The sequence below is a fragment of the Myxocyprinus asiaticus genome, chromosome 8 (assembly GCF_019703515.2).
Source record: "Myxocyprinus asiaticus isolate MX2 ecotype Aquarium Trade chromosome 8, UBuf_Myxa_2, whole genome shotgun sequence".
In the NCBI taxonomy this organism is placed as follows: domain Eukaryota; kingdom Metazoa; phylum Chordata; class Actinopteri; order Cypriniformes; family Catostomidae; genus Myxocyprinus; species Myxocyprinus asiaticus.
Window position 1 is genome coordinate 17,836,280 of NC_059351.1, and position 11,854 is coordinate 17,848,133.

General features: G+C 35.8%; 1 protein-coding gene across 1 annotated transcript; it reads right to left on the bottom strand.

The window, feature by feature from the left end:
- Window positions 1–1,574: 1,574 nt before the first annotated feature.
- LOC127445118 (general transcription factor 3C polypeptide 3-like) lies at window positions 1,575–10,724 on the bottom strand. The gene is made up of 11 exons (XM_051704923.1): window positions 10,553–10,724; window positions 9,263–9,385; window positions 8,857–9,048; window positions 7,718–7,883; window positions 7,413–7,560; window positions 7,125–7,239; window positions 5,930–6,030; window positions 4,825–4,996; window positions 4,315–4,508; window positions 3,844–3,945; window positions 1,575–3,737 (listed from the first exon to the last, which is right to left on the bottom strand). The coding sequence occupies exons 2-11, from the start codon at window positions 9,339–9,341 to the stop codon at window positions 3,591–3,593; spliced, it is 1,416 nt and encodes a 471-aa protein (XP_051560883.1). The 5' UTR covers window positions 9,342–9,385; window positions 10,553–10,724; the 3' UTR covers window positions 1,575–3,590.
- Between the last annotated feature and the right edge of the window lie 1,130 nt (window positions 10,725–11,854).

Here is an 11,854-nt window from a genome sequence, read left to right on the forward strand (position 1 = left end):
ATGCAAGAAAGCTTAATTTTGGAATGATGTTTCATTTGACAGTCTTTTATAACCTAATTGTTTACATAATATAAACAGCAGTATTTCACTCTACTGTAGTACAAAATTGAAGCTTAAAATGCCTGGAGGGGAGTACAGACGCATTTAAGTTACGACGTTTTAAATTAGTTATTCTTTTGAACCAGTTCATTGAAACCGTCCGAACGAACCGATTCATTAAATGAATCCGACTTCTCCGCAATCACACCGTGGGGGCGGACAAGGGCGGAGGGCATTTCTACTGGCTAATGGTATAACGGGCTAAAGGTTCTTTTGATTTTATTTTCTTCCAAAACACTAAATGGCAACAAAAACTACCACATTACTTTCCTAAACACCCGTTTGTCACTATGCACTGCAAACATTTTTGCTGTTCCATGAGATCATTGCGTGTAATGTCTAAAATTTGATTTCGAGGCAATTTGATCTAATATTTAATCATTTTTAAGATATTGCAAATTTATTTAACTAATGAATATCCTGGAAAGTATCACATTTATTTTTAGACAAAATACTTCTTTGGCATTTTCAATTTTGGTGATTGAGGTGATTATATAAAAATAAAATAAAAATTCAATGACTGTCCAAAAAGTTAAAGGTTAGTATTTGGGGTAAAAAGTCCCCCTGTTGCAGGGGGTAAAGGCCCCTATATAGCCTAACACATTGTTTTTCTTAATGGGGCGAATAGATTTGTTATGAAAAATGTTCAAAAATGGGTTCACATTGACTGATTCATCACAATAGAGATTAATCTGTTGACTGAATACTTGAGATGCAATGAAATGTCAAATGTGATTGAAATGAACAAAAAATGATGCTCCCTTTTCTAAAATGGTTATTTTGAAGAAGCTGCATCTTAATTTGTTACTCAAAAAACATCTTGCTGTCATAGAGGTATTTTCATAAGATGACAAATTGTGCCCTATAACTATTGCCCCATATCTACACTCTATATCAGTATATCCCCCCTGGGGGCCTTTTACCCAAAGTGAGGAAACCTTTTTTTATTATTATTATTTAAAACAACTTTGTTGTTTTTTGTATTTTAACATATTATGATTGCTCCATCAAAATTCAATAAAAATAAATGTATTTTTTGAGTCTCAATATACATTGTGACCAGTAAAAATAGCTAATTTTGGGATAGTTCACCCAAAAAAAAAAATTCTCTCAATTTACTCACCCTCATGCTGTCCCAGATGAGTATGACTTTCTTTCTTCTGCAGAAGTCAAATGAAGAAGTTCCCCCCAAACAATTTTATTTCCATTATTCTCAATTGTGGTTCTCATTAGATTCTCATTAGTGTTAAACAGTAGTTTTTACAATATCACAATTCACTGATTATTGATTTCTCAACTTTTGAATTTGTGTTTTTGAGTTTGGGGGGGGGGGGGGTCCAATAATTGACTTATTGAGTATTGAATTCCTCAATTAACCACAATTTCACTCACATTTTCGCTTCAACAACAAATATGAAACCATCCAATACTTAAAGGATTCAAACCTCTGTTTTATTGCATTAGTACATGTTGGGTTGTTGTGTGTAAATATTATTATGGGTTCTTAAGGTGTTCTTAAAATCCTGAGACAGCAATTTGAGGATCTGGCACAATGAATGTGTGTGGCCATTGTGCTGTACACTTGACATCCAAATAAGCTGCCTCCTGATCAACTATCTCTGTCAGTTTGCTGTGTGACACTTTAATAAGCTTCAGGTGTTTGACACCAGAGGACGTGTCCGAGACGACACACACCTGAGTCCTCACCATCGCCACCTACACCAAACAAACAAAAAACAGAACCACATCGCAGCCTTCAGATGAAGAATAGCTGGGACTAAATCAATGTGTTTCAAATTGGCAGAAAGGTCAAATTTCCCCAAGCTTGATCTAGTCAAAATTTTGCAATGAACTGTTAGCTCTTTAATAATGACTGACTGAAATGGGATTGCAATGGTCAATACCAATATCTTTAGAATATGTTGGCCACAAATATCAGCCCATTAATTGGATATATAGCAGACTGATATAGGCCAATTAATTGGATATAGTTTGATATATCAGTAATTATGGTGGCCACAAATATTGCCCAAAAATTAAAAGGACATGTGCAGATACAGGCCGACTGATCGGATATAGTTCGATATATCAGAGAGTCTGTCAGCCACAAATATTAGCCCATTAATCAGATATAGGCCAATACAGGCCAATTAATCTGATATAGTTTGATATTTAATAAAGTATGGGGGCCATAAACTAGGGTTGTCAAATTAAAATTCGAATTTTGAATATTCATCAAATTTAAGAAAAAAAATAATTCTGGCCATGATAGAAAGATGTCAGAACACACAGTGCATCACAGCTTCCTGCATATGGGGCTGCGTAGCCGCAGAGTGCCCATGTTGACCCCTGTCCGCCGCCGAAAGTGCCTGCAATGGGCACGTGAGCATCAGAACTGGACCATGGAGCAATGGAAGAAGGTGGTCTGGTCTGATGAATCACGTTTTCTTTTAGATCATGTGGACAGCCAGGTGCGTGTGTGTCATTTACCTGGGGAAGAGATGACAGCAGGATGCACTATGGGAAGAAGGCAGGCCGGCGGAGGCAGTGTGATGCTCTGGGCAATATTCTGCTGGGAAAACATGGGTCCTGGCATTTATGTGGATGTTACTTTGACACGTACCACCTACCTAAAGATTGTTGCAGAACACGTACACCCTTTCATGGCTACGGTATTCCCTGATGGCAGTGGCAAAAATTGTTCAGGAATGGTTTGAGGGAACATGACAAAGAGTTCAAGGTGTTGACTTGGCCTCCAAATTTCCCAGATCTCAATCCGATTGAGCATCTATGGGATGTGCTGGACCAACAACTCCAATCCATGGAGGCCTCACTCACAACTTACAGGACTTAAAGGATCTGCTGCTAACGTCTAAGTGCCAGATACCACAGGACACCTTCAGAGATCTTGTGGAGTCCATGCTTTGACGGTTCAGAGCTGTTTTGGTGGCACAAGGGGGACCTACACGATATTAGGCAGGTGGTTATAATGTTGTGGCTGATCGGTGTAGTTCGATATATCAGAAATTATGGTGGCTAGATATATCAGCCCATTAATCAGATATAGATCGATATAGGACAATTAATCAGATATAGTTTGATATATCAGAGAGTAAGATGGCCACAAACATCAGCCCATTAGTCAGATATATTGACCAATTAATCAGATATAGTTTGATATATCAGAAAGTATTGTGGCCACAAATATCGGCCCATTAATTGGATATAGATGGATATAGGCTGATTAATCAAATATAGTTTGATAAATCAGAGAGTATGGTGGCCACAAATATCGGCCCATTAATAGGACATATACTAATATAGGCTAATAAATCGGATATACAGTAGTTCGATATATCACAGAGTATAGTGGCCATAAATTTCAGCCCCTTAATTGGGTATAGATCAACATAGGCCAATTAATCAAATATAGTTCGATATATCAGATTATGGTGGCCAAAAATATTGGCCAAAAATGTAGATATTATCAGTTATAGGCTGATTAATTGCAAATAAATCACAGAGAGTACAGTGGCCAAATATTGTCTGATTAAATTTTTTTGTGAATTTTGAATAAATATAATGTCAAATAAGTGTTCGTTCAATTTCAGCAATTTTGTGTATGTCTCATTTACTATCTTCAATATTTACAGTATTTCGGCCAGTGTTCACCCTTCTCACTAGATCTCAGCATCGGTCATTGACAAACACATAACAGTCTACCACAAGAGAACAGGATCTGACCTTAAGCAGCATGGCCAGCATGATTAGAAGTGTATCTATGTAATCATCTATTCGTCCTTGTGACTGGAGGAGAGTTGAGCGATGCAGCAACAGCTTCAGTTCCTGAAAAACATCACACACAAACATGTTCTGAAGAAAATCTGAGTGGGGCAAGTCACTGAAATAATGCAAGGGTGCTGTGTGTGGTTGCTGACATTGTTATGTGGTTGCTAAGGTGTTATGAGTATTTTTTTCTTTAGTGATTTGCTATGCAGTTGCTAGGGCATTGCTAGGGTCTTCTAAGTGGTTGCTAGGTTATTCTGGGTGGTTACTAGGGCATTGGCAGGGTGTTCTGGGTGGTTGCTAGATAGTTGCTTATTGGTCCATGTCAAAAAATCTCCAGTATGCACTACTAATTACACAAGCTCAACACAGAACTTTAAAATAAGCCTGCATATAAAGCATATCATAACACATAACTATGCTACACACCTGCTGGGCAGCTGAAGAGTCCTGGGCGAGTGTTTCAGCATCATACATTGGCTCCAGGGCCATATTAGGTCGGCCCAACTGCTGTTGAAGGATGGAGAGTGCCAGACGGGCATCAAGATGCATAGGAGCCATTTCAACAACCTTACTGTAGTTCTTTACTGCAACTTCCAAATGACCCAGTGCCTTTAGACACTCTGCAAACACACATACACAAAAAATTATAGTAATGAGCTTAATGCCAGCTCTGTATACACTGATGGAATCCCATAATTATCATAAACATAGGATCACCAAGGATCATGCTATGCTTAGAAGTTGAGACGTAATATCTAATGATCCAAATTAGCACTATTTTTAAGTAGAGCTATTCTTTTATTCATGAAGTTTTGGTGTTGTTTTACCATTTTAAACTTTGTTGTCGCTTGTTTCTCATGTCTGCCTTTGTTTATCTATTAATGTTGAAGGCTTTATTGTACATGTTTGTCCTGTATTTTTATGCCAAGCTTAAACCTGCATGACGGAGCCAGATGACAGCCAGGTTGTATCTTTCTGAGCAGACGAGGCCAGAGAGCAGAGGCAGGGCGGAGTTATACTCCCCCTCTTCCATAAAACCCTCGGCCACATCCAGATACAAATCACCCAGCTCTTCCGGGCTCTGCTCCATCAGAGACGTCAACATAGGCTGCAGACAAAGACAAAGATGCCAATGCAAGTGAGAGTATATTTACATTATTCTCCAATAGATGTATATCATTAAGACATTTGTCTGATGTCTGCGTTCTCAAGTGGAATATTTGATTTTTAAAGCGTTTACTCTTCTAAATTAAATTAAAACTGAAAAATTCCACGTTGAATGTTAAAATAACATTGAGCAGATGTTTTTGGAATATATATGATTTAAAAAGCATGTAAATCTCCTTTAGCTTATCAATTGCTTTAAAGAAAAGTGCACAATCAATGCTTTCTAGATGATTCACTCTTACACAGACGTCTCAGCAACACATATTTGCTTACTAGATTGTTGCCTAAAAAACAAGACATGGCAAGAAATGTCTTCCCAGAACATAAATTTATGAATATAAATGAGGGTTTGTGTATCTATCAGGGTTCCCACACTTCTTGAACAATGAATTTCATTGACACTCGTGCCTTTTCCAAAGTATAGGTCTCTGCAGAACAAAAATGGGTGTTTCCCAATCAGTGGGCATTTTCAAACCAGGATGGACATTTCTCAACTATCCAAAGAAAGTATGGAATCTCTATTTAGTAGGCAAATCGAGTAAAGCAGTTGAAAAATGCCCATTCCGGTTTGAAAATGCCCACTGATTGGGAAACACCCATTTTTGTTCTGCAGAGACACCAGTCTCGCTTTCCCAGCCATTGATTACTGAATAAGGATTTGTAAAAATCTTTGTTTTTAGAACATTTTATAGAATTCACACTGAAAAAGGACAATTCCTAGCCAATTAAATATTTTAGAGCGGAGCATAACTCGGAAAAAAATTATATTCACTACAGAAATGTCCGTTTCAGGCCTGGAAACCCCTATTTTAAAATTCCCTAATATTTCCAGGTATCCCATGACTGTGGGAAGCCTGATGATATGTTTACATACATCCAGATGTTTAAAGACATTTTGGTGGATCAGACACACCATCATCTTCACTCTGATGTCCACTGAAACATCATCAGGGACCAGCACTTCCAGGATTTTCCCTAAAACATGTCAAATAATTAGTGTAATGATGCAATAACACATAAAATGTATCGGCTCTGACCCACCACACCCTTTAGCATCAGAGCCACCTTAAAGGAATAGTTCACCCAAAAATAAAATTCTCACATCATTTACTCACCCTCATGCCATTCCAGATGTGTATGGCTTTCTTTCTTCTGCAGAACACAAACAAAGATTTTTAGAAGAATATCTCAGCTCTGTTGGTCCATACAATGCAAGTGAATGGTGACCAAAATTTGATGGTCCAAAAAGCACATAAAGGCAACATAAAAGTAATCCATATGACTCCTGTGGTTTAATCCATGTCTTCTGAAGAAATCCAATCAGCCATTGCCATTGCCATCTCTAGGCACAATCATGATTACATGCTTGATTACACTTCCTAGTGTTTGACACATGCGCAGAGCGCTAGATGTAATCGAGCTTGAAATCATGATCGCCAAGGGGACTGCAGATGTCAAGATTTATACTGAAAAAAGGAGTTACATTTTGTTTTGTTCCCACCCAAAATTGATTAGATTGCTTCAGAAGACATGGATTGAATCACTGGAGTCATATGGATTACTTTTATGCTGCAAATTTTTGGTCACCATTCGCTTCCATGGTGAGGACCTACAGAGCTGAGATATCCTTCTAAAGATCTTCATTTGGGTTCAGCATAAGAAAGAAAGTCATACACATATGTGATGGTATGAGGGTGAGTAAATGATAAGATAATTTTCATTTTGGGGTGAACCATCCCTTTAAATTTGCCATTAAAAACAAGTGTACATCTCGTTTTCTGTCCGCTTGGCACGAGAATCAGCATTCGAGTATAAGATACACTGTGATATCAAGTGTAATTACATTTATGCTACTGCCTCTGTGCCGCATAAAAAGTCTTTTTTATGGTGTGTAATGTATGCCACATCAGATGTGGCTTTGGAGTTGCCTTTGAAGTGTAAAGATGGCTTAAGAAAACCAAAACTTCACAAAATGCCTGTGCAAAGCTTATAATTACTAACACGAGGTTCTCTCTGCAGCCACTTATATTTAAATACACCTCTATAGTACAGCATCTCTTTCTTCTCACCCTTTTGCTCAACAGAGTCTTTTTGTTTCTCTCCTTCTTCAGGTGTCTGGTCACCCGTCTCTTTTTCTTCCCTCTCCTCTCTCTTCAGTGTGATGCCACAAAACTTCACCAGGGCCTTAAGACACATACGTTTCAGCATTTCCATCAGTGTGAAAACCCTTTAAAAAAGTACTATATTTGTATTATGGTATAGTGATACGGGTTTGGAACGAGTAAATGATGACAGAATTTTCATTTTAGGGGGAACTATTCCTTTAAAATACTCATGATATATTTGTCTGCTCTCACCTCTAAGGCTTTGTCATGTTGGTGATTAGCTATGAAGGGTTCAGCAGCCATGTTGACACACTCATGTGAGACTAGTTCAGGATGTCTGTCCAGAGCTTCCTCCATCACTCCTATAGCAGACGGCAACTCACTGCTCTCATAATAACTCCTGAAATCATAATAGAGGCCATTTACATAAAAAATACATACATATATATATATATATATATATATATATATATATATATATATATATATATATATATATATATATATATATATATTTATAAGGTAGTTTATAGCTGTATTTTGTGTGTTTATCATACTTTGCCATGTCACGTGACAGCTGCATGAACTGTTCTCCATCAGAGGGTGGTAGCAGGCTGAGTATACGGGGATATCCTTCCATGGCTTGCTTGTGTTCTCCGACCTGCTCATAGAGACTCGAGTGCTCCCACAAATACTGAACATTACTTGAGTCATATTTAATCACTGAGAACACAAGAGCAGACATCATGATAGCTAGATAGCTAGATGGATGGATGGATAATATACTAAAAGTAATAGTAATATATTAAAATCTGTAATAGTTATAATGAAATGGTGGTGAATTAGCAGCCATAGACAGGTACAAAAACAACAATACTACTACTCAAATAATGTATTATTAATAGTATTGTTATAAATATTATATTAATAATAGTTAATAAGATATTCAAATTATATTATTAATAATCATTGTGAAACTGTAGTGCATTAGCTGCCATAAACAGGTACAACAACAACAATACTACTACTAATAAAATTGTACTATTAATATAATATGCACAAATATTATAATAACAATTCTAGTATTAAGATTAATAATTGGTATGAAATTATGGTGCATTAGCAGCCACAGACAGGCACAAAAACAATAATACTAATAATAATAATTTACTATTATTATTGTTATAAATATTATTTTAATAATAGTTGTATTAACATGATATTATTAGCAATTATTATAGGTACAACAACAAAACTACCAATAGTTATAACTAATATTATTGTTGTAAATATTAGATTAATATTACTAGCTAATACTATGTTAAAATTCTGTTATTAATATTAATAATTATTATGAAATTGTGATGCATTAGCAGTTATAGACAGCTACAACAACCCCAACAATACTACTACTAATAATGTATTATTATTGTTATAAATATTTTGTTAATAATAGTAATAGTTCCTAATATAGTTAAAATTACATTTTAATATTAATCATTGCTAATATGAAACTGATGCATTAACTGACATAGACAGATACTTTATTTACAACAACAATAATAATAATAATAATAATAATATTAGTAAAAATATTACATTTTCAAAAACATGCATTGCACAAAATAAAAACCATTACTGCTAATCCCATGCTTGATGCTCCTATAAGAAATCCGTAAAAGACATGTACACGGACCTTTAGAGTAGCAGATGATGGCTTGTTTGATGTTGTCTTGCTCTAGAGACATGTCTGCCAGTTTGACCCACTCCTCACAGTCACTAGGATTCAGATGAGCAGCGATCAGCCCAAACTGAAGAGCTTTCTCCATGTCGCCCTGATCTTCATAGATCATAGCCAATGTGGAGAATGGTTCGTACGCAAGAGGAGCTAAAATGGGTAGAGAGGTCAGAACTACACAACATCACAAGTGCAGCAGACAACAACAACATCATGAGATCATTGACCTGAGGTTTGATTCTGTGCCTTTATCTGCAAAACTGCAAAAATAATGAGTGTTTTCAAACAAACCCCAATGATTTTTTGTTAGATCGATGCATCATTATAATTAATTTTTACATCCATAATATTCAGTATAACTCACCTTGGCAAATGATTTCCATACACATCAGAATGGCATCCTCCTTATCTCCTCTAGCATAGCAGATGTTGGCTTCTCCCATGAGTCCTCTCAGAGCTTGTGGTAATTTACTGCGGGGACACCTCTCTTAACAACAAATAATGTGCATGTGTAACAGAATACAGATGGATTCAAAGCATGCTTGCCTTGTTGCACTTTTTTCCATTTTAATCACATTGTCATAAGGTTAGAAAGTTACTCCGTAAGTATTTTCAAAACAAAATACAGCTTAATTTTGTAACAGAGAAAATACATAGTTACTTGTACTTATTACTAACTTTAATTGCAGCAAGGGCACTGACATTTATTTATTTTGTGGTAAATATAGCAGAAAAGATTAAGTATGTTCTACAATGAATAAGTTAGTTTGAGTGTGAACTTGGAAATATTAAGTAAATTCTGCATTTATACTCAAACGTAGAAAAGTAATGCTCTAGCTTTTAAGTAAATATTATTTATGATTGTTTGTTATCTTTACAATGCATCACCATTTATCAATCCTAAAGTAGAAAACCTTGTCATATTTATTTGCTCATTTGAGTAAATTTCATAGGTAAATAAAATAAGTTAATTTTCTTAAATGACCCTACTTAAGGGTACTACTTAAAATTATCCATTAATGCAAAAAAATTGCCTGTTGGTTGTTACCGTCACCATGTTTTGTGCACCAAGTGTTGAGGTCTGTGTGCGCAGCTCTGTATTATGATTCTATCGCCTGTAATGCAAGGTGACGTTGTTTTATAGACTACATAGCATGCGTTATGATTCCCTGTGGAAGGCTTTCGTATGTAATGTGGTATGTCATGGTGATAATACAAAAAGTTCAAAATGTGAAATGTTCATTTAAAATGATTAATTACATATATGTACAATGTACTTTACATCAGATTTGTAAGTAAAAGTTACTGTATTACCTGAAATGTTTAAGTTACAATTAATCACATTAATCAATATTATGTCAGGAAGTAGATTTTATACCTTTAAAATTTACTTAGAAAAACTGTGTGCAAAAACTTGCGAAATAAAAATTAAGTAATCATATCACACTATTATGAGCCTTTCAAATATTGTCGTTTTAATGAGTCCAATGTTACCAAATTATCATGATCAATAATATATTATGCAATATTTATAATCACATATCTAAATAACATAATGCATGATAAGTTATATTTATCTATTATTAACAGCCACTAAAACTGAACGAGTAAACAATGACAATGGGGTAGAAAACTGTTGTGTCGTTGTATTGACCTTCATCTCCATTTCAAGAGCAAACGTCTCCCGGTGTGACTTCTTTGCTGTCATTTTCCTCTTCATCATCCTCATCATCTTTATCATCATCATCTCTGTCCTCCTCTCTGATGTCTCTCCACTCCTTCTTCATATCTTCATCCTCTTCATCTTGCTTCACTGTCTCCTCCAGTCCTTCTCCGATCATGGAGGCAAAAGCTTTCTGGACAGATGGGCTGACCCCCTCATCAGTCTTTTCTGATAATGATCACACAAACGGAAACTTGTAATGTGACGTTGAGTGACACTGAATTATTGATTCCCACAAGGCTCATTCAAGCTGTCTTGATCCTTTTTCCATTTTAGACTGACAATGAAACTAAAACCCATTTGATGTGATAAATATTTGTGGTTATTATGAAGAGGTTAGCTTTTAAAGCAAGACATTTTCAGGTTTTGGCCTACTTTTTTCCAATAACATAGTCTTTAACATTGGTAGAATGAAACAATAATTTAAAAAGCCCAATTGGTAGGAAAAAGACGTTTTGTATTCTTGTATGCAACACATACCATATATTATAGTACACATATGCATTAGCAGCGCAAAATAAGAGTTTTTTAGCACGCCACTAATTCCACTCAAAATACATGGATCAATCTTTGCACAAATATTCTCAACTGTGTTATATGATTGGATGCATTAATGTGTATGTAAACATGGGCATACATGTCCCCAAACTATGCATAAAATTTTGAAATTTATGAAATTAAGGTTTTATCAGAAAATGTTTGCAGGAAAAAATGGCAGTATTAATGGTTCAGGGCGCAAGCAAAATTAATGCCTCTTAAATTATTAACTTAATGTCTAACTGTTTTGGGGGAAACTTTTGGGGGCACAATGGTACTGCCACACAGTTCATTGGGTGAACTAGGTCCATCAATCCACCCGTCTGATCTTTAGCACAATGCTTTGAGGTGGACGGGACTGCATCCTCTTGATCTGCAGTCTCATCTTCACCCGACACATCTCCCTTCTCCTCCTGAACTCATAAAAACAATGTTTTACAATGCAGCTACATACTGGAGTCTTTGATCTTATATATCTTATCTACCTAGACAGCACTTTTAGGCATCATAGGTCTATGAAACTACAGTCTATGTGGGTTTGAGCTGTGTAGGTAGCAGTATATTAATTATTGATAATAAAAGTAATAGCATATAAAATACTGTGACGGTAATATGGTATAGTAATGGTATCTGATGGTAATACTATGGTACTTTGAAATATACCATGGTACTAAATGATTACCATATTCTTATAGG

Coding starts and splice junctions, on each gene's coding strand:
- LOC127445118 (XM_051704923.1), bottom strand. CDS start 9,341: ATGGGAGAAGCCAACATCTGCTATGCTAGAGGAGATAAGGAGGATGCC. Junction 4,997..5,929: donor ATGTCTTTAAACATCTGGAT/GTATGTAAACAT, acceptor CTTTGTCTGCAG/CCTATGTTGACGTCTCTGAT. Junction 4,509..4,824: donor CATCTGGCTCCGTCATGCAG/GTTTAAGCTTGG, acceptor GTGTGTTTGCAG/AGTGTCTAAAGGCACTGGGT.